Below are 24,095 nucleotides of genomic sequence, written 5' to 3' on the forward strand. Positions count from 1 at the left end.
AAAAGAAAAGAAAAGAAAAGAAAAGAAAAGAAAAGCAAAGCAAAGCAAAGCAAAGCAAAGCAAAGCAAAGCAAAGCAAAGCAAAGCCTGGAGGCAAAAAGAACAGGACAACACACTTGGGAAGCCATACAATATTTAATATAGCTAACAAGGGAATACACTGAGAAAGGAGTGGTGAGAGAAATTGGGATACGCAGGGCCAAATTCTATAAGGCCTTGAAAGCCATGTTAAGAACTATAGATTTAAAAAAACAAAAACAAAAAAAACCTGTAGATTTTGTCTTAAAATCAGAAACCACTGAGGGTCTCGGGGAAGAAACAAACCAGATCTGCGTTTCTTAAAGCCCAATATGAATGTGAGGAGGACAATATACAGTTCCAGCTTCTCAACATGCCCTGGGTGGAGTGTGTCCAGGCCAGAATCTCCAATATTCCAGTGCTGTTCTAGTCTTTATGTTGAGAACTAGATGTGTGATACCAGGCAGGAAAGTTAACCTCCTTATTTCCAGTGTTCCCAAGTTTTAGATGGAGATGAAACCATCTGCTTTATCCACCCAGTGGAGATTTGTGGGGATTAAATGAAGTAATGCAAATGGTAACTCTTGGCAAAGTACACACTGCTATACAAACATACGATGGCACCATTGTCTGGATTATTCAACCATGAGAATATGGAAAAGCTGGAAGGGGAGGACTTCAAACTCCACATGTGAAAAATTTTCGGAAATAAGACACTGCTCCTTTGTTAATAAAGAGAAGTAAAAACATGCAATAAGCAATAAACGGCAATATCCAAGTAATCAGTGGTCTCTCTGAGACTGGAGTACATTAGTCATTCTGATTTGCTCCCACAGTCTCTGATAGTTCATTATGGGAAACTACAGGACTGAGGAGCTACATTTTCAGGTACCCCAAAATATATGGCTTAGAAACAAGAGTGAGAACATTCCCAAGAAACTGGTCTCTTTCACATGATGTTTGGTGCAGGACTTTTGTTATGTCTCTCAAGCTTTTTTTCTCCAGAACCAGCTGTACCACTGCTATGAGCAATTTATCTTCATGTCATATTCTTGGCTACTGCCATTAATCATAGTGTTTCCATACTGGGGAGACTCTGATTCTGAGCACTGAGAAAATAAAAGACACAGGGTGGGATGCTGTTCATGACCTAATTACTCTCATCCCATTGGTCTCCACCCCCATTCCTCCCCAACCTTGCCACCAGATACCAGCAAGCTACTTTAAAGCCACTGCTTAGCTGTCTTTATTTTTATTTTTATTTTTTTTTTGCTTAGCTGTCTTTAAAATGGTTTGTTCCACCAGATGTTCTCAGCCTCACACGTGCATTTTCTTTTCTTTCTTTTCTTTTTTTTTACTCACACTTTCTATATGAATAGCAGATTGTAATGCTTCTGTTTTTCTGATCCAGAGGGGAAGAGTCTACATCAAATTAGACCAGCTTTCTTTCAACAAACTTAGTAACAGCGTAGGTGGATGTTCTGACCCTCTTCCCTCCCCCTGCCTCTTCCTTCCACCCCCATCCCACTGGAACTGCTAGCAGATGTTTCCTCTAAGTCTTTCTTCTTCAAGCCCCAATTCTCTGACTTTCTGGTCTCTATTAACAAACTGCATTTCTTTCATCCAGTTATCTCTGATTGCTTTGCACTCCCAGCCCACACAGGATCAAGAATGCTGTCACCTCCCATCTCTTTGCCTAGTATTCAGCAATTTCAGTGAAGGAAGAAATTCTACAGATGAGATCTGAACACTAACAGCCCATTTAGTCAGCTCCCGTGGCCAGTCCCAAGACAGGTGCTCTTACACATTCTTCCTCTCTTCCAAGATATTACTTACAACACTGGAGGTAATGACAGGATTTGTTCGTACAACACATTATGTTCTTAATGAAAAAGAAAGGCTATCAACTGAATCCACTTTTAATTAATGTTTTTAAAAGACAAGAGTACCAGGGACTTCGGGTGTTGGTTTTTCATCTCCTTTAACTAGCTGTCAAGTTGTCTCAAATACACTGTCATAGGTACAACATAAATAAGTCAAACTAATTTTTCTTGACTTACTCTCTTTCCAACAGTGCTTTTCTTCATCCTAAACTGTCTGTCAAAATGGCAATGTCTTAAATTTAAATACATTTTGTAATTTATATTGTTAAATTTTCCACTCCAAACTTAATAATGTTTGGGTATGCCTCCTTGAAATAGAAACTGGTAAATGCCACTCGGGATTTAAAGACTACCAATTCTGCACACACTCAGCCTTCTAATCCTAACAGTGCTTTTTACACGGAAGGTGCTTTGTGAATGCTCATCAGCACCCAGGAAGGTAGTATTGCTTTGCAGTTTAGGAGTCAGACCCAGATTTGAAGCCCTGGCTCTGCCACTGGATAGCAATGTGGCAACCTGAGCAAGTTACTGAGACTTTCTTGGTGTTTCTTTGGCTATAAATGGAAATCATAAAGCTTCCACATAAGGATAAACAAGAAGGTTTGTGATAATGAATTTCAAATGCCTAGCAGGGACAGGCATTAACAGATTCAATAAAAAAGTTATTTTTTCCAAGTGTCCCAGAGCTAGATTTGAGGTCTCTGAAGAAAAAGCAAGCAATAAACATAATTAATTTCCATTTTAGCTGAAAGTGAATCCATACAAAGGGTTGTATTCCAGGTGGGCAAGCTATTTATCCAGCCGGGACAGGAGAAATACCCCCAAACCTCACTTACTAACATAAAAGGTTGAAAAGGTGCCTTCCTTAGAGGCTTCATTCCAAATGATGGGTTACCCTAAGGCCTTTCCAAGCTAGCAGGCTTTTTCCTCCATGTCTACTGCATTATTCTCAGAATTATAGAAGGTTCAAAATCTCTTGTGTTTTTTAATGTCTAATATCCCCTATAGAAAGGAATGCTATTTAAGGACAACAGATTATTCCGAGTACTTCACTACAATTCGTATCCTGTATTAAATGATAACAACAAAAACAAAAAAATAGCTAACTATCCTTAAAAGGAAACAGCCTACTACACAATAAGAGGGGAAAAAAAAAAATCACACAAGGATTTTAAAACTTCTATCCAACCTTCCACAAACAGATCAGGAAATCACAGCATTTAGCAAGAAGAAAACATCTTACCAAGCTTGAACAAAGTGCTAGTTTTATGAGTGTCCTAATGTACTGGTAATGGCATGCAAGAAAATGTTTCTTTCCCTTACATGTCTATTTTTTATGTGATTTCTATTTTGTCTACTGGATATTACATTTCTTTTTGTTCACTAGAAAAACTAATTTTTTTTGAGATAAAAAAAGTCAGTAACTTGGCATGTGTGTTAATTGGTTATTATCATGGATTTTAGAAAAATAAAAATGAAAATGAAAGAAAAATTCTCATTAATTTGGGCCTAGTAATTAGTAATCTGCTATAATTTATAATGCATTAAGCTTATCTTTATAGGATTTTCTTTTAATGGAGAATTAGTAATTCAAATGAAGTAAGAAACAGGATGTTCAAAGAATTCTAAAATCCTTCTAGTTTTACTTATGAAGTCCTTGGTATCAGTTATAAATTCCAAACAAACTGGTCTCATTGTTCTCTGAACATGTGTAGTTATTTTCTTAGCTCTGTCTCTGCCCATGCTAGTGTATCTTTGTGATGCCCTTTTACCTTCTGAAACCCCACACCTTTACCTTCTGAAACTCTACCCTTCTTTTATCCCCTCAACAGAGCCTCCCTTAATCTCTCCTCTTGCCAGGAATTCTCCCCCTCGCTGGGAGCCACATAGAAAAGAGGTATAAACAATGCACTAATACTTGATGAAATGTCATTAAGGGAGTTTACAATCCTACACATCACTCACTACCTGTCTCAGAATCAGCTTCCAGAACCGAATGAGTAGCTCTGGTATCTTGATCTGAATTAGAGTACACCAGAGAACTTAAACAAGGATTGACGCCAATACTGTATATTTTGCAAAGGATTACACTGGCTACATGTGTAGGTACACATATGCAAAACACACACATACTCTGAAGATACTGTTGCCCAATCATACATGAGTGCTTTTAAAAAAACAAGCAAAAACAAAACATTTAGAACAAACCAGCAAAAGAAGTAAACTACTGTCCTAAATTCAAAGCTCAAATCCCTATTTATTTCTGGGAAACAAAAATCAAGAATTTAGTGTCTATAAGAGCATTTAAAGTAGCCTGAGTTGATGAGTCACCCTTGTCTTATTTAGGAAGGGTTAAAACTGTTATTCACAGAAAAAGGAAACAGCGATTATCTTAATTCTAAGTCCAGAACTGTTCAAGTGGCTTTGTGAACGCTAGTAAAACAATAAACTAACCAAACAGAACCATCATTCAATTATCTCTAGTGGAACATATTTAAAGGTGACATCTAATGCTAGTAACCCAACATTCTGAGCTACTAAAAGGAAACTCAAAATGTTATGACTGGATACAAAAAACACTTTGCTTAAATTTCAGATAAGGGCCAATGAGAAGGTCAGAAAGACTTACCAATACAGCCTAACAAGAAAAAAATGACAGCTCAAACAGGCCATGAGATTCATGATCTCAAACTTCAATGTACAACAGTGATCTCTGAACACAGACAACAAAGGAAACCAGGGCCTAAATGTGACATGAGTGCGAGTCAGGGTCACACAGAGAGCCAATGGTGGACAGAAAGAAAGGTAGACAGAATTTGTAGGCTAGCAGGTGACTACTTTTCCTGGTCTGTAGGCATGTTTTATACCGTCTTTCCTCTAAATCCTTCAATGGCACATGCCTTCTTAGCGGTGTCTATGTTCACCTGCCATCCCTTCAGGGGCAGAGTCGCTGGGATCCTCTCTTGTTCATGATCTTGGGATGCAATAGGATGGAAACTACTTCACTAGTTAGATTATCTTCTAATGGCCTTTTGGATAATTTCAGCAAGTTTTTTGCATATCTGAGGTTAACCCACCTTAAACATTACAAAGAGCTAACAGTGAGGTTGATTAAAAATAAAAATATAAGCACAATTTTTTAAAGTGTGGCCTTTTTTGGACAAAAGTCTTCTCTTCTTTGAAAACCACTGCTTTAGGCTAAAGTTCTCAAGAAGTCAAAGATGCTTCATCATCATAGCCATTGATTATTCACCCAAAAGATTTTATTAAGTGCCTATTTTTTTTTATATTAAGTGCCTATTAAGTACAAGGCACTATGATCAAATCTGACTATAAAGTAGTGGACAGGTAAGAGCTGGAGTCTTATCTAATGGGGCAGACTTATAATAAAAACAAGTATATATAATTTCAGATACCAGTTAAGTACTATGAAAACACAACAAACCAGGAGAATGAGCCTAAAGCTGATTTTGAGGTAAGGGTGCCCTTTTACAAAGGGAGGCGTGGAAGTCAAGGAAACTCTCGGCTATGAGCTGAAGCCATGGGAAGATCTAGGTAGGGCAACAAACAGTAAGCGCTGAGGCACAAATGAGTGTGGCATATTCCAGCAACAGAAAGTGGGTCAGTGTAGCTGAGACACAGTAAGAAGGGGGAAGTGTGGTAGGAGAGGAGGTTAGAGATACAAGGTTAGAGTCAAATCATGTTAGGTCTTAGATGTCTTGGGAAAAAGTGTAGATTTTACACTAGGTATAGTAGTAAGCCATTGGAAAGATTTAAGTGAGAAAGGGATTTATGTTTTTAAAAGAGCATTGTGACTTCAGTATGACTGAAACATTAGTCCACACAGACGCTTCATTAAAATGAGAAGAGTTTAGGGTAGTCAAACATAGCTTATTTGCTCTAACTTGAAATTAAATAACAGATGACTAAGAGAGTAATAAGGACCTTCATCCCCTTGTCCAAGAAAAAAAAGGAAGGAGCTGTCAAACTTCAAATTTCTACACTGCTTGCTGCAGACTGGCCTTTTAAAAAAACGTTCAATCCAAATTAAGGAACAGTACTTTTGAAACCATTCTACAGTTCTGACAGCCCTAAGAAAAGCACTTTTTTTGTTGTTGCTCAACTCCCACCTTACCTCTTGGAGGCCTACAATCAAGACAGCCTCAGGGCACCTGGGTGGCTCAGTCGGTTTAGCATCTGACTCTTGATTTCAGCTCGGGTCATGATCTCAGTGTCCTGGGATCAAGCCCAAGTCCAAGCTTGGGGTCCCAGCTCAGTGGAGAGTCTTCTTGCCTCCCTTCCCCTCCGCCCTCTAGCTCCTCTAAATGTATTTGATGACTAATGATATAAGATCATAAAACAAATCATTTAACCAGCAAAATCTTAAATCTGTAAAAAATACCTATCGACAAATCAACCTGTGATAAACTGGACATCAATCTCATTACTGTTTCCTTCTAAGAATTTCTTCAGTATCCTACTTCAAATTAGATACCTCAAGGCAACAATTCTATAAACAATTCTATATTGTTTTAAAGATTCCACAATTCACCTTTTTCATTTGTTTATGGAACATCCTTTCCAGTTTGAACTAGTAAGTAAACATCATTAGCATAAGAAAATATAATGCATAATCTTACCTCCACTTTAATTCTTTTTGGGGACAATTCATCTCTTTCTCCACATTTTGACCTGGATGGAATGGGAAAAGAGAAAAACTTGAGAAGGTAACAAGTCTTATTCTAAAGACATCTCAATCTATAAACTTCCACCCAAACATATAGCCCTGAAACCCTCATACCAAAAAGTAAGACATTCATAATGAACACTGACATAACAAAAGAGACTTTTCATTATTTCTACTTAACATTAGGGAAATATGCAGACACAATTAAACATTTTAAAAGACCTACTATCTAAGAGTTCCCAACAAAGAAAATACTCAATAAACATGCAATGATCATCACATAATGAAAAAGGAAAAAAAAAAATCAAGGAGGATTGTATTGCATGATTGTCTTTTTATGGATCAGTAGGAACACCAGAATAAAATGACCAAAGTGGCCATTTAAGATGAATGCTTAGGGTTATGTAAGATTATATATGCGTGTGTGTGTGTGTGTGTGTGTATACACACACATATTTTTAAAGATGTAATTTATTTATTCATGAGACACACAGAGAGAGAGGCAGAGACACAGGCAGAGGGAGAAGCAGGCTCCCTGCAGGGAGCCCGATGTGGGACTTGATCCTGGGACCCCGGGATTACACCCTGAGCTGAAGGCAGATGCTCAACCGCTGAGCCACCCGGGCATCCCAGGGCTATGTAGGATTAAAATGCATTTTGTCTGCCTAGTGAAAGTACAGATCCATTTTCCCTTGACCTAGAGATCCCTCTGCTGGGACTCTATCCCAAAGATACCTACAGATATATGAAATACTACTGCCAATTAAACTGTAATAAGCTATCAATTATAAGTTATCCCTCAAAAGATGTTAAAATGTCAAAAAAAGTACATTTCAGAATCAACACAATACGTATGGTGTTATTTATTATGGTGCTATCTATAATGATAAAAGACTAGAAATAACTCAAGTATCCACCAACAGAAGACTGGTTAAATAAACCATGCTGGGGGCACCTGGTGGCTCAGTTTGTTAAGCATCTGCCTTCAGCACAGGTCATGATCCCAGGGTTCTGGGATCGAGCCTCACATGGGGAATCCCTGTTTCTCTCCCTCACCTCTGCCCCTCCCCCTGCTCATGCTCGCTCCCTCTCTCAAATAAATAATATTTTTAAAAAAATCATAGTAGGGATCCCTGGGTGGCGCAGCGGTTTGGCGCCTGCCTTTGGCCCAGGGCGCGATCCTGGAGACCCGGGATCGAATCCCACGTCGGGCTCCCGGTGCATGGAGCCTGCTTCTCCCTCTGCCTGTGTCTCTGCCCCTCTCTCTCTCTCTCTCTCTTTGTGATTATCATAAATAAAAAAAAAAAAAAAAATCATAGTAATCCACATAATGCAATACCATGCAGCTGTAAAAAAATAGTGAGCAAGGTGTGTATGTATCTCTCTATGACGAGATCTCCAAGATATGTTAAAAGCAAAATACAGAATAAGTGCATACATACTACCTATTGTTTTTTGGAAAAAAGGTAAAAATGAGAAAACATATTTTTATCTGCAAATGTATAAACATACATTGAAAAGATGAAAAAGAAACTAGTAAAACTATTTACATTGAGGAGAAGAAGTTAAAAAGAGACCAGAAGAGGAATGTAACTTTTTATATTATGTATTCACAGAGCTTTGGCTTCTAAATTATGTAAACACGTTACATATTTAAAAATATATTTAACTTAAAAAGTACATAAATGTAAATACTACAAGAAACAGCTAAAAATTGTTGAAAGCAGTTGCCTCTGGGGTGTGGTATTCAGAAGGGGAAAAGGGTGGAGTGGGGAAACTGCTGAGTTTCATTATAAGCTCTGTGTACTATATGTCTCCTTAAATCATGTGTATGTATAACTTTGATTAGATTATTTAAATAAAGCAGTCAGAAAATGTATAATAGAGTGAAAAAAATAAAAAAATCACTACATCAGCTCATGATTACCTAACTTAAAAAAATATTATAAATAATTCCACAATATTGCTGTATATTCTGAGCCTGTTCATTTAGTCTGCATATTTTTACTTTGTGGCAGTTTGTAAATATGTGGACCCTTTAGGCAGGGTGGCCCAGGAAGCTGCTATGAGTTAGGGGAAATCATGATGACAGCAAAGGCCTCAACAGTGGCTTTCCAAACTTCAATAGGAACAGAGTAATTTGGGACACTTGTGAAAATTTGGATTGCAAGACTCCGTCCCCAGAAATTGTGAGTTATTAGGGCTGGGGAGGGTACTCAGGATGTGGCTTTTCAACACACATTCAATGACTCTAATGCAAAGGGTCATCTGCATCTTCTTGGAGAAGCAGTGGGACACACAACTGACGGCAAACTAGAAATCAGGGTCCATGTGGAAGAAGAGAACAAAATCAAAATAGTAATACACAATTTGGCTTAGGATTTAAGTGAAGATGAGATGAGGAATAAGATGTATTTATATTAAACTTTAAAATCACCATTGCTTTTCAACATGTAGGTTTTTTACTTCAAATATTCCATATTCCACTTCCGTATTTCAAACACATGTCCATAGTCCATGTAATCTGGCATCTTCCAATTTTCCCTTAAACACGGGTCAATGGAGTCTTTTCATCTATTGAACTAACTTCATTAGATTGCAAACACCTTGCAAAAGGAACCACTTTGCTTCCTCAAAGAGTTCAACAAGTTCATATAGTTAGTGGGTATACAAATAAATCTATACATGCTGACTAACTAAATCCCATCATCACACTCAAAACCAAAGCTTCTGTTGTGAGAAGAAGGTTTACAACCACCACCAGAACAATGCTATAGTGCTAGGGAACTGTCTTTCAAAAGAAAGAAAAGAGAATTAAACAAAACAACAAAAACCACATTAGCAATGTTTTGAAAAGTCCCTTCACTCTTTAAAATTTTACAGAACCATCATCACATCACACTTCTACTTTTGAAAAATGCTTATTATATTCTAACAGTGGGTAGTGTTGTAAGTTCTACTTCTATCAAGTGATACTGTCAGTTAGTTACACACTTACTTGGTGGTTCTGTAGGTATATTTGTAGGTGACTTCTCGAGAAATCTGCCTCGCCAGGGCAAACAGTTCATCTCTTCTTGTCAGCAGGGCGTTATCCTTCACACAGAGCTGAGCAGCCGCTTCATTAACAGTGAGCTGTGTATCCAAAACAAAATTTAAAGCTTATAAACATCTTTATTTCATCAATATGAAAAACATTTCACTTAAGGATATAAAAATGTCACATAATTATAGAATGGGATCATAGTTTATGAAAGTCAGGATGCGTCTTTCTTTATTCCTTATTAGTGCTAATGCCTAATTTCAGAAGAAAAATCACATCACCTACCATCTCTCAGAACTCAAATTAACCAAAATAGTCATCTTGGTTTTATTTATATGCTTAATTTATTTTTGTTTAGGTATGAGTTTATTGAAAATAAGCAAAATAAAAATAAAGTAAAAAATGTTCTGTATCTGTTTTATGAAAAGTCAAGGATTTGGTATGTTTGTTGATAATACTTCCCTAACTAAAAGTGAGTACACATGGTCTGACAGATACTTTTTTTCCAATGTGAACTGACTTGAAAATTCATAGGAAGGAATAAAAATTTGATGATTTGAGTTAAATATTTATCAAATTAGTTTAAAAAAAGGGGGTTATCGCAAATTAGAACTATAAAGGAAAATCAAGGTCTTGGAGTCACTAATTCTCTAAATTTCATCTAATTCCACTCTTTTATTTAAGTATTAAATAATGGAATAGAGTTGCTACTTGACAGAACACCTTGTACTGAAATTCAAAATAGCAAATGTTATCTGATATTCAAAATCTGAATTGTTTAATAAATCAGAAAAGGCTTTTTTTACATAATTTTGCCAATTTAAATAGAAGTAGGGAATTGCCGTTGTTTTTTAAAAATAAGAAACATACTCGTTCTAGGCATGATTAACAGCAAAAAGAGAAAGGGATTTGATGGCAGACAGAGCTGCGGGGAGTCTTGCTCCATCATTTACCATCTGTGTGACTCTGGCATGTAAAAACTTCTGAGCCTCAGTGTTCTCAGAGGCAAAAATAGGATAAACAAAACGGGAACTACCTCAAGGAACTAACAAGAAATAAATGAGGAGACACACCTGGCACAAAGTTGTTCTTCAGTATTAGTTATTTTCCTTTCATAAAAAAACCAAGTATTTACTTTCTCCCTACCCAGGCATCCCACATGGTTCCCAAAAATGTTCTGTATTTAAAATTTTCAGAAGTACAGAGAAGCAAAAAAAGCAAAGAAATGCAGAATGCAAGCCTTCCATCTGTTAATATTTTTAATGTATATTATTCTAATATCTCTATGTACATAGAAACATACATGTGAATATAGTTTGCAATTGCCTTTTTTACTTATGTATGCTGTATTTTTTACTTTTATCATGTGTTAAGGTAGAAACTTGGCTTGTGTGCATCAGTATCCGACATGGGTTGCTCAATAAATATTTGTTGACTGAAATATTAGTTTAAATATTTTTTACACTACCATTTTTACCATCTAGATATAATAGTTCATTGTAGGAAAGAGTAATATATTATTTAAATCAACCTCACTCTGAACATTAAAACTACCCTCATTTATCATGTGCTACAAAGAAAGCTGCAAAGAACATTCTTAACTGTGTCTTTGCACACATATTGAATTATTTTCTTGGAATAAACTCCTAAGAATAGACTTGTTAGATCACAGAACACACTAAATTGTAAAAGATTCATGTATTTCACCAAGTTACTCTCCAGGAAAATTGCTCCGAATCATAACACTACCAACAATTATATGAAGATCCATTATCCAGAATCAAGCAACACTGATTATTTATCTTAAAAGCTTTAGAAATCTCATGTATTTTCAGTAATATCTGGTTATAATTTACATTTCCTTTCCTTGACCTTTTTCTTATATTTTTAAATTATTTTAAAATCTGCTTGTTCATGGCAGTTGCCGGTTTCTTCTATTGCACCATTTTATTTCTTACAGACTTTATGAATTCTTTATGCATTAGGAGCACTAACTCTATATATGCAGCAGTTTTCTTTTTCATAGTTTATCATTAGCCTTACAGTTTTTGTCTTGGGTGCCATGCACAGAAACTCCCTTCTCACCCTAATAAAATATAAAGGTTCTCCTCTAATTTATCCTAATAGTTTTATTTTTTCCACTTAACTACTGAAACCATTTAAAATGTATTATATGATATCATCATATATCTAACATCCCCCTTTTCAGGTTTCCACCTGTAATTTATAGTGGCTAATTCTCAAATAATCTTGCTACAGACAAGGTTAAAATAAACCCAGGGCTTCTATTTTACACCCACAACTGAATATGAAAGCATAAGAGGAACAATGTATTTTCAGTCCTCCCTCCTTTTCCTAAAGACTCATCAATAGATCAATCTCTAAGTGCTTTTGAAAGGCACAATGTTACTGGAGCTAAAAGTGAAATGTATTTATTTATTCATTTTTTAAGATTTATTTATTTATTAGAGACAGAGAGAGAGAGAAACAGACAGAGGGAGAAGAAGCAGGCTCCAGGCTCCATGCGGGGAGCCCGACGTGGGTCTCGATCCCGGGACTCCAGGATCTCGGCCTGAGCTGAAGGCGGCGCTAAACCGCTTAACCACCGGGGCTGCCCTAAAATGTACTTTAAAGAATGAATTTCTAAATAAATTTCAATTTCAGCTTAACAGTAGCTACAATGACCTTGAAGACCTTCTCAAGCACCTTTTTATGTAGCCTTTTCTTTCTTGTACTCATACCCTAAAATTAGCATGGAGAACTTCAGATTGTCAGTAAGGTATTTTAACGGACATTTCAGAGGTGTTCCCTTTTGCACAACCACAGAAAAGACTCAACATAAACCGAAAAATAGTGTTCTAGTATTCCTTCCATCATCCTACCAGAAACCCAAAACACAACCTTTGTTACTGTAGTCAGGCTTCCAAACATCAAAAAAGTAGACTAAGCTCTCCAAGCCCTTAGGGAAACTTCTGGTATTAAAACTGAGGCTGCAAAAATAACTATAGCTCACCCCAAGTTGCAATAAGCAGCTGACTTATCAGGGTTCTCCCTCAAAAATGTGTTTTCTGTATTTCATGCTCCAAATTGTTAAAAATTAAATCAGTAACTATTATGAAGAATTTTTTAAAAATTATACAAATACTCTAATACAGTAGTTACTGCAGTACCATACTAGCTTTCTAAAAATTCTAAGTTTTGGGGCACCTGGGTGGCTCAGTGGTTGAGTGTCTGCCTTTGGCTCAGGTCATGATCCTGGGGTCTTGGGATGGAGTCCCACATCAGGTTCCCCACAGGGAGCCTGCTTCTCCCTCTGGCCTGTGTCTCTGCCTCTTTCTCTGTGTCTCTTGTGAATAAGTAAATAAAATCTTTGGAAAAAAAAATTGTGAGTTTCTAGGGGCACCTGGCTGGCTCAGTGGTGGAGTGAGTCTTGATCCCAGGGCCCATAAGTTTGAGCCCCAGTGTGGGAGCCTACTTAAGATTTTTTTTTTTAAAGAAAAAATTCTAAATTTCTGGGTTTTTTATTTTTTATAAGTAGGCTCCATCCCCAGTATGGAACCCAAGATGGGGCTTGAACTTGACCCTGAGATCAAGACCTGAGCTGAGACCAAGAGTCAGATGCTTAACCAACTGAACCACACAGGTGCCTCTGTTTCTATTTTGTTAAAAATATAAAATATTCTAATTGGCTTACTTCCTCCTAGTCCTCCTTTTTGTGACTAAAAATATCAAAATTCCTTTCATATTTTTATGTTAAATAGTTCTTAAAGTTAGTTTTCTAGAAGTTATAACTAGACTTAAAGTTTTCTTTACGGTAGTTAAAATTATAATCTTTAACAATCAAATGATTGTGACTTTCCATTTAGTCTTGTTAGCATAAAAATGCAATAAGAATGCTGTGTGAAAGGAAGGCTCAAAAGGCAATCAAGGCTTTCCTTTCCAGCATATGGAGGGAATGACTGGCTTTCTCACAGAAAACAACTAAAAATGCTGGATAAAATTGGGAAGGGAAAAATATCTTAAAAGCATCAATAAGACGGCAAGACAACAGTTAAGGACTATTCTGGCTAAAATGAATCAAGATGGTATCTCCAAAGGAGTAAGTTGAGGACAATTGCTAAAACCAGATGACCCTGAGCTCCAGACTTCACAACCTCACAGGGCTGGTTAATATGGAAAGCAAATAGGAGGAAAAACCCAAGATCTACCAAAGGTGAAGAGTCTAAGACCGCCTCCTTCCACAAAGCTAAAATCCCAAACCACTACATACCCACTGTAAGCTAAATACACTTGTACTCCCAGGAGAATTCAAGGGAAATTACCTGTCTTAAACCCTGTTACGGAGTAGGAGAAAACAAGATACTCCCTTGAGATTTCATAAACCCCAAATCAGCCCTCACATGATTTTCAACCCTAATTCACACTAAGTGGGCTGAGGATTTCTTTCACAGGGTTTCAGAGTTGTATTGTGCAGAAGTCAGGCGCCTGGTAGAAGCAAAAGCAAATAATCTCTAGGAGAATCCATCTTCTTCCTAGGCCTCAAAACATTCCCACAGTTCCAGGAAATAGGAGTTATAGACAGAAATCATAAAACATCCAAAGAAATAAGGCATCAAAAGTAAAAACCAGTAGAAATAAAAAAAAAAAATTTTTTTAAAACAGAACAAAAAAAGAAATAACAGCAGAATAAAACCCTCAAAAGACTTCTTTTAGAGAAATAAAAAAAAAAGTTGAAAATATGATGAAATAATAATACAGGAAAAAAGACCAAGAAAAACTGAGAAAGAGGGAAAAAATTGGGGTGGAGGCAAACATAAGATTTCAAAAGCAGACAACAGTCAGTTAACATTGACTTGTAAACCCAACAATGAAAACCAAAAGCCAAGGAAATACCTTCAATTAATAAGATAACTGACAATATAGAATTTGATACCCAAAATGAACAGCAATTAAGAATGAAGGCAAAATAAAGATATTTTTCAGCGGGTTGGGACAGGACAGATTTTGCCATCAGTAGGCCTTCATTAAGAAAATTCTATATCGGGCATTGAGGGCATGTGATGTGATGAGCACTGGGTGCTACACTTCCTGTTGGCAAATTGAATTAAAATAAAATAAAGAAGAAAAAAATAAAATAAAATAAAGAATATTCTACATGTACTTCAGGCTAAAAGAAACTAATTCCAAACAGCAAATCAGATCTAAAGACAGGGATACTAATACAAAATAAAATAAGGGAGATAAATTCAAAATATTAGCCATAAATAGGCCAAATGTTCCAGTTAAAACACAAAATTTGCCTAGAGTTTTTATAATTCAACTACTGGTATTTATGAGAGATGTATGTAAAATGGACTCAGAAAAACTGAAAATAAAAAAAGATGGTAAAAAGATGTAACAAGCATAATTACTAACAAATAGAAAACACATGTACTTATATCAGTATCAAACAAAACAGGCTATTGAAGCAAAATGGGTTATTAAAGATTAATACAGTAACTGCAAATTACAAAGAGAAATGGACAACTCCATAATCACAGTAGTTGATCTTCATCCACAACTCTTCCTGATAGAGCAGACAAAAAAAGCTGTTAGAAAAAGCTTGTTAAAACAGACACATACAGAACCTTCTATCTGCAGAAACACATAGAAAACACTGACCATATACTGAGCCATAACTAAAATCTCAACAAATTTTAAAGTCTTGGCATTATGCAAACCATGTGCTCTGACCACAATGTAATTCAGTTAAAAATCGTTAGAAAAATAATTAAGAAAAGCCCTTATACTTGGAAGTTAAAAAACACTTCAAATAAATCATGGGTAATAAATCATAAAAAGAGAAGTAATCAGAATTGGGGGAAAAAAAAACAACTTCATCCCAAAACAGGGAATTACACTCAATCAACATATAGTGAGAATTTATAGCCTTGATTGCTTACATTAAAAAAGAACAGCTAAGAGGATCCCTGGGTGGCGCAGCGGTTTGGCGCCTGCCTTTGGCCCAGGGCGCGATCCTGGAGACCCGGGATCGAATCCCACATCGGGCTCCCGGTGCATGGAGCCTGCTTCTCCCTCTGCCTGTGTCTCTGCCTCTCTCTCTCTCTGTGTGTGACTATCATAAATAAATAAAAATTAAAAAAAAAAAAAAAAGAACAGCTAAAATAAGAATTTAAAAATAAATAAATAAATAAATAAAAAAGAACAGCTAAAAAAAAAAACAAAACAATGAATAAGCACCTGACTTAAGTTAGAAAAGAACAATAAAACAAACTGTAAGAAAAGTATCAATGAACACACACATGCACACAGCACAACTAAGAATATCAGCTAAGCCTAAAGTTCCTCCTTCAAAAACATCAGGGGTTGGAAAGCTTTTTCTGTAAAAGATCAGAGAGTAAATATTTTAGGCTTAACAGGCCAAACTGTCTTTGCTATAACTACTGAACTCTGAAGTTATAGCTCAACAGCAGCCTCAGGCAATACAGCAACAAACTGGCCTGGCTGTGTTCTGATACAAACTTACTATCAAAATCCAGAGGTGGGCAACATTTGGCCCACAGGCTATAGTTTGCAGACCCCTGAGAAGATAAATAAAACAGACAAACCTCTGGCAAAATTGATCAGGTAAAAAAAAAAAAAGAGAGAGATAAATGGGGGCGCCTGGGTGGCTCAGTCTGTTAAGCATCCAACTCTTTGTTTTGGCTCAGATCCGTATCTTATGGTTTTGGGGATTGAGCCCTACATCACACTCTGTGCTACGTAGGAATGTGCTGGAAGATTTTCTCCCTCTGCCCCTCCCCCTACTTCATGCTTACGCACTCTCTCAAGCAAATACATCTTTAAAAATAAGAGATAAATGTACAAATCATGTTAGGTCTTAAAAACTATAAATAACTTTATGATAGTAAGTTTGAAAACTTAGATGAAATGCACATCTTACCAAGATTGACTCAAAAACAGACTACCCTAATAATCCTATAACCCATTTTTTTAAAATAACAAAAATCACAACATTTCTAGTATTTGATGCTGAAATCTGTGCATTCTAAGAGGTTAGAATAAAGCACCATAACTTATTAATAATGTGTTCGGGTCTATGGGGTTCTCTGATTCAACAGTTCTCCCCTCTTAGAACTAAGACTGCTGGACTCCTGTGAGAGCTTCAGCCTTGACTTCTCAACACTACAAGGAAACCTGACCTAAAAGTGGCATATTCTGTGAGCCCAGGTCCTTCTCTTGGTTAACACATGCACTTCAGTTCCTGTAGGATTTCTAGGAAGTCTACAACTCACCCACTGATTGATTCCACATCCTCCTGTTTGCACCTTTTGAGTTCCAGAACTCTTTGGTTGGAAGTTGCTATCTGACACATATTCTATAATGCCGCAGTCCCTACCTGCTTATATTTCTGAATATTCCAAGCTCCTACGTTCTCCACTTCCTTGCTATTCCCAACTTTTAGCTTCTCTCTCCTCATCCATTCACTGATGAAAGATCAGACAACGCGTGCTGCTTGTCTAGCTTACCACATAACACACCTTTGGAGAGAGGAAACATCCTGCCTGCTGGTCCTATTCCTAATACTTTGGGGGTTTGCCCCTTAGAACCTGCCTCACACCAAAAATAAGTGTGGTTTTAGGCCCAGCCACTCACACTATCTTAATGGTCTGACCCCTATACACCAGGCCATACCCAGCCAGGTCTTTTTTTTTTTTTTTTAAGATTTTATATATTTATTCATGAGACACACAGAGAGAGAGGCAGAGACACAGGCAGAGGGAAAAGCAGGCTCCACACAGGGAGCCCGATGTGAGACTCGATCCCGGGTCTCCAGGATCACGCCCTGGGCTGAAGGCGGCGCTAAACCACTGAGCCACCCAGGCTGCCCCCCAGCCAGGTCTTAAGACCATGGCTGATTCGTTAGCTTCAAAAAAAAAAGTGTTTATTATAACAATGATTAATTTCGTAATTCTTTACTGCCTGACATACAGTACCTTTGGAAACAAGTACAACAATGCATACAAGAAAGAGAATTTTATGCACTTTGTCAGAGTTGAAAAAATGTTTTCAGGTGTAGATAACGTCTTAATTTTCATCCACAAACCTATGTATTACAGCTATGTGTCTTGAAAGATTGAAAAAAAAAAAAAGAAAGAAAGATCGAAAGAACAGTGTCCACAAGGTGTATATGAAGAAAATCCTCAAATACTAACAGTGAATTAATAATGAGTCCTATATTTTCTTGTTTGGAAATTGAAGACAAATCTGTATTGTTCTTTAATCTTAGAAATTTAGAAAAACTCATATGTTTATTCATTTTAAATAGTCAAGTAAGAAAATATAAAATAATATCTAGAAGGTGCATTTAACGTAGTGCCTTCTTTCTTTTAATTATCTCAAGATTTCATAATTTCTATGAAGCTGTTGAATGGTTACTAGTTTGAATGAAGCGTCCTGATTCATAAACATCTATCCTAAACTCTACTTTTGGACCAGATTCATACTTTAGTTACAAATAACAAGTGGTCTAAGTTTCAAAAATACAAGCCACATATTCTAAAGCCCCCACCCCCATATCTCAGCCTACGAGCATTCATTTTGAGAGTTCTCTTATTTTGGGAAACTCATGATAATCTCATTACCTAAATACCATCTGTACCTATTTATCCAAAGAAGCAAAGAACCCTTTAGCATAAGCCAAGTGTGAAATAATTTTTCTATTTTTTAAAAGTAGGTTAGGCCTTAAAAAAGGGGGAAAAAAGGCGAGGTTGATTTGGTTTATTAGAGTCATCTCTATAACATACTTACACTTTCATAAAAATACTGACTCAACTTTGTATTTCATCTGTTATATTTTTAAAATTATATGAAACTAGATTAAAGCATGAAACTAAAATTGCCAACATGTTTTGCCCTTTGTTTTCTATTGATGACCACTATAATGGCCTTTTAGTAGATTCTGCTTATTAATTCAGGGGTCATGAAAAGCATCAAAGTATATCTGAATTATAATGCTAAGTGTATTTTCTAGATCGATTCCTAAATTCTTGTCATTGTACGGCAACAATACATACAACAATTGCAAAAGGATACGCCCAAAATAGATCAAATCCAAGATTCACTGTTACTTAAGACATTTACTAACCAATTTCCTTATTTTGAACTCCAATATGCATTCACATCTAAAAGCATATATTTAAAAAAGAGGAGATAATGGAATTGCTGAAAACAAGATTCATGTACAAAAATCAACCAGTGATAATAATTTGAGAAAAAGTGGAAAAAACTTAATTTACAATTATATCCCCCCTACCCCTTTTGAAGATTTTATTTATTTATTTAAAAGGGACAGAGGGAGAGAACAAGCAAGAACACAAAAGCAGGAGGAAGAAGCAGACCCCCTGCTAAGCAGGGAGCCCCATGTGAAGTTTGATGCCAAGGATGCCAGGATCATGACCTGAGCCAAAGGCAGCTGCCCAACTGACTGAGCCACCCAGGTGCCCCCAATTTTATCCTCTTTAAATCTTATATATTTGCATATCCTGCATTAAAATAAACTTAAATATATGTAATAGACATTAAATATGCATATATATACTACACAGTATTTAACCTAATAAGAAATATGCAAAATCTATGTGATATATGAATAAAGAACTATAAAATTACTGAGGAATATAAAAGATCTAAATATATACACTATACTACTATATGGGAGTTTTTGTTACTGTAAATACGTCAGTTTTTCCCAAATTAATCCACACCTTTAAGCAATTTGTAATAAAAATACCAATAGAAATTTGGGGGAAATTTAACCTATGCATTAAAAATTTCATTTTGGGGGGTCCTGGGATTGTGAGCCCCACGTCTGGCTCCCTGCTCTGTGGGGAGTCTGCTCATCCCTCTCCCCCTGGACCTCCCCTTGCTTGTGCTCTCACTTGCTCTCAAACACAATCTTTTAATAAATAAATAAAAATTTCCGTTGAAAGGAGAAATGACCACCTAAAGAAATAGAAGATACAAAACAAGACTACAGCCTTTCCAGATATCAAAATATATTATTCAGCTATAGTAATTAAAGTAATCCTATACTGGTAAAGGAATAGAGAATTAGACTAATGAAATCAATACGGTAAGATCAATAAATAAATACTACTACATAAAATTAAACTTCCACATGGCAAATGAGTCCAAAAGGCCAAGGGACAAATGATAATCTGGGAAAATGTTTACAACATAAGACAAAAGGTTAATATCCTTAAAATATAAAATGTTCTAACAAATCAAATTTTTTACAGGTAAGAAAAACAACCTCAACATTAAAACAAAGGGTAAGGACATAAAATTGGATGTCTGTTATAGATATAAAAGATATTCATCCTCAGTAAGGAAAGCAAATTTGAGCAATGAAAATTTGTCATGTCTTAGATTGGCAAAGTTTAAAAAGAATGATAAATGCTGTATTAGGAAGAGTGTGGAGAAATGGACGCTTGTATGTAATAACGAAAGTATAGAAGAAGCTGTTTTAGAATAGCAGTATCGACCAAAATATTAAATGTATATATTCTTTGGTCCTGTAATTTTACATGCTGGAATCTATTCTATAGGTAAACGTGCACAAGTCTGTCTGTAGAGGAGCACGTATATAAAGTCCAGGTACCACTGTACACTAGTATCCAAAAAAATAGAAAGGCCTTAAAGGACACCAAGTGAATGATTCAGATAAATTAAAAATGGCACATTCACATTATGGAAAACAGTGCAACCCAGAAATAAAAAAGGTAGCTCTATGTGTATTCCCTCGGAAAGCTATCTGACAGTATACTGTACTGGGAGTATACTGCTAAAATTTCTTTTAAAAAAGAGGAAATTCAGAGGACAGTGTGCCAAATGTGATCCCTTACTTATATACGCAAAGAAAACTATCTGAAAGTTTATAAGTTTCGTTACTTTACATCCTCATGTAAGAACTGAATCTTTGGCAGTAGACGTATATTCTCTTCTGTGCTGCAGTACCCGTCCAGGGGAAGATCCGAGGTTCTTACATGGAACGCTACAGTCAACTGGACATTTATTTCTTCCACAGGCTTTATTTCTACAGGATAAACACTCTAAGAAATTCAGCAATAAAATAGCCTTTTTAACTTAAAAAAAAATGCATTTGTTTTCCAAGCATGTGGAGGGTGTGTTAGATTCTGAGGACATAAAAATGCATCAGACGTGATCTCTGCCCCCAAGAAGCCCACAGCATGAGGCGGGGACAGTCTGCCACGCAGGTAAGCGGCCAATGTGGAGTTACTGGGAGAGGGACGGGAGGGTCGTCCCACGGCGGGAACGCGGCCCAACAGACTGGAGCTTGTCCTGGAGCTGAGCCCTAAGGACGAGCGGACCAGACGGAGAGTGTTTCTCCATGGAGGCCTACAAATGCCCAGTGGTGAGGACTCCGAGGTCAAAGGTCAAACCGAAAGCATCTCCAGCCCTGCAAAATACTTCACCGGAAACCGTCTCACTGTCGGTGCTGGCTGAGAATTACTTTCAGGTGCCGGTTACTTTTCACAAAACTTTTTTGGTCAAAAAATGTCTGCAAAAATGCTTATTTATTTTCCTAAAGGGGGACGGCGGGGTGGGTCCTAAGGTGGCTGCAGGCCCTCAGGGAGCCCACCTGGGGGGGGAGGCATCTCTCAATCTTGAGACCCTCACCTGAGGCAAGATCCAGGCTCAGCTGACCCGGACCCCAGGGGCTTTTTAAATCAAAGGTCCTACTGCAAGTCCCATTTTATTTCCTGATTGAGAAACAAACGAGGGCGGCCTGGGGGGCTCAGCGGCTTAGCGCCCTCCGCCTACTGCCCGCCCGCCCGGGGTCCTGGGATCGAGGCCCGCGTGGGGCTCCCTGTGTGGGGCCTGCTGCTCCCTCTGCCTGGGTCTCTGCCCTCGAAATCAATAAAATAGACACAAATTCCTGAGTGCACCGTCAAAGACTCTGACAAAAAAACAAAACAAACAAACCCACACTGCGTCACGTGCCAAGACACGTCACGTTGCGGCGCCCGGCAGGTTTGCAGAGGTCGCCCTACGCCGCGGTTGCCGTGCTCGAGGGGCCGGCGCAGACCCTCCTCACGCCACGCGAGGCTGCACGGCCTGAACCGAGGGGAGGTTCCGGGTTGCGGCCCTTGGGGCGGAGTCTCCTTGGGGCCGCACGGCCCCGCCTCAGAAGCCGCCTCAGCCCCCGCCCCCCCCTGCACAGCGCCGCCTCGGCCGCCCCCCCCCCCCGCCCCCCGCACAGCCCCACCTCAGAAGCCGCCTCAGCCCCCGCCCCCCCTGCACAGCGCCGCCTCAGCCCCCCCCACAGCCCCGCCTCACTCAGAGCCACCACCTCACCCCCCCCCACAGCCCCACCTCAGACACCGCCTCAGCATCCCCCCCCCCCGTCAGCCCCGCCTCACTCAGAGCCACCACCTCACCCCCCCCAACAGCCCCACCTCAGACACCGCCTCAGCATCCCCCCCCCCCCCGTCAGCCCCGCCTCACTCAGAGCCACCACCACACACACACACACACGCACAGCCCCACCTCAGACCTCAGAGCCACCGCCCCGGCCCCCGGCCCCGGCCCCGCCCGCCCAGCCCCGCCTCAGCGCCGCCCGGGGGAGCGCGCGGGCCCTTACCTCGTGCAGCGTCAGGTGCTTCCCGTCCTTCCTCTTGGAGTCGAAGCGGCCGTAGATGGCGCTGTACTTGCGGATCTCCTCCTCCTTGTGCGGGTCGTCGGCGCTCATGTCGAAGATGTGGCCGACCATCTTGGCCAGCTTCTTGTTGCTCCGGAGCAGCTCCCGCACCTCGCCCAGGTCGCTGCGGGGCAGCGTGGCCGCCAGGCGCTCCACGCACTCGGCCACCGAGAGCGCGGCGGCCGCGTCCAGCGCCTCGCCGCCCTCCCTCGGGGACGCGGGGGAGCCCAGGTCGCCGGGGGACAGGCTGGGCTCGCTGTCGGGGCCGCGCGGGCCCGTCCACAGCCGCGGCTCGCCCACGGCCGGCAGCACGAGGCCGCCCGGCGCCGCCGGCCGCCCGGGGCCCGCGCCCTGCACGCACGTGGCCGCGGCGCACTTGGGGGCCTGCGCGTGGGGCTCGCGCGCGCCGCTGCCCCTGTCAAGGCCGCCGCACGGCACCCCGAGCCACGCCGCGGAGCCGTCGGGCACCTTGTACACGGGGATGCTGCTCACGGGCAGCGACGTCAGCGGCTGGTTGAAGAGGCCGGGGTTGGTGACCCAGTCCCGCAGGGCCTTCTGCAGCCTCCGGACGTGCAGCGGCTTGCTGGCCATGCCCACGAGCGCCATGATCTCCAGGAACTCCTCCTCCCCGGCCTCGCACAGCTGCTGCACGTCATCCCCACCTTGCTGGATGAAGGCGTCGAAGTACGAGAGCAGGTTGGCCCTCTGCAGTATGCGGTAGAGCTGCAGCTCCCCCAGCGTCCTGGGCAAGGCCGCGGCCATCCCCGGCGAAGCGCGGGACCTGCGGGGCGGAGACAGCACGCTCAGCACGCCGCCCCCCCCCCCCCCCCCCCGCCGGGCGGCAACCGCAAGACTCCCAGATGCAGCGCGGGGGAGGGGGGGCGGGGGCAGGCCGAGGAGCCGCTCCAGCCCGGGCCCCCCCGCCCCCCACGCGAGGGCCCGGCACTCGTCGCGGCTCAGGCCCAGGCATCCGCAGAGCTGCTGCCGGTTCAAGGCGAAAAACACAAAAAATAACAAGTGACTTGCCTGCAGGCTCGGCTGGTTACGCAGACCCTAAGCACCAAACCAGGGCTCACAGGGCCCCGACTGCTGACTATTCCCTTACGGCTTCCAGGGCGCCGGCACACACGCCAGGTGAAGCATAATCCGACCCGGAAGGCTGCTTTTGCATCAGACAATACGGATAAACACTTTACACCTACAAATGGTCCCCAACTTACAGGTTCAACTTTTTTTTTTTTTTTTAAGATTTTATTTACTTATTCATGAGAGACCTAGAGAGAGAGAGAGAGGCAGAGACTCAGGCAGAGGGAGAAGCAGGCTCCGTGACTGGATCCCAGGATCCGGGGCCCACGCCCTAAGCCGAAGGCAGGTGCTAAACGGCTGAGCCCGACGGGCTGCCCTATTTTTCGACTTTATGACGGTGCGAGAGCCACAGGAGCCCCAAGATTCCTAGAAACCATCCGTTTTGAATGGGGATCCTTTCCTGGGCGAGCGCGGCTCTCTCGTCAGGCCGGGCAGCAGCAGTGACCACGGCTGCCAGTCAGCCCCACAACGAGGCCAGCGGCTAACCACCGATGCGGTTACAACCATCCTGCCCCGTACGAACCGTTGTTTTTCACTTTCAGAACAGTATTCCATAAATTACATAGGATACTCAACACGTTATTATAAAACAGGCCTTGTGTTAGGTGATTTGGCCCACACGTAAGCTAACTAAACGTTCCGAGCGCACTGAAGACCG

At 40.2% G+C, this 24,095-nt stretch overlaps 1 protein-coding gene across 2 annotated transcripts in view; it reads right to left on the minus strand.

Annotated features, from left to right (window-relative positions):
* Positions 1–24,095, minus strand: part of NAB1 (NGFI-A binding protein 1) — a 45,574-nt gene that overhangs the window by 12,474 nt on the left and 9,005 nt on the right. For both annotated transcript variants that reach the window (XM_072742187.1, XM_072742186.1), the window contains exons 2-4: positions 22,295–23,132; positions 9,586–9,719; positions 6,541–6,592 (exon numbers count right to left, since the gene is read on the minus strand). In XM_072742187.1, coding sequence (XP_072598288.1) covers positions 6,541–6,592; positions 9,586–9,719; positions 22,295–23,113 — 1,005 coding nt within the window. In that variant the 5' untranslated portion in view covers positions 23,114–23,132. The remainder of the gene's footprint in view (positions 1–6,540; positions 6,593–9,585; positions 9,720–22,294; positions 23,133–24,095) is intronic.

Source organism: Vulpes vulpes, chromosome 16 (genome assembly GCF_048418805.1).
Source record: "Vulpes vulpes isolate BD-2025 chromosome 16, VulVul3, whole genome shotgun sequence".
NCBI lineage: Eukaryota > Metazoa > Chordata > Mammalia > Carnivora > Canidae > Vulpes > Vulpes vulpes.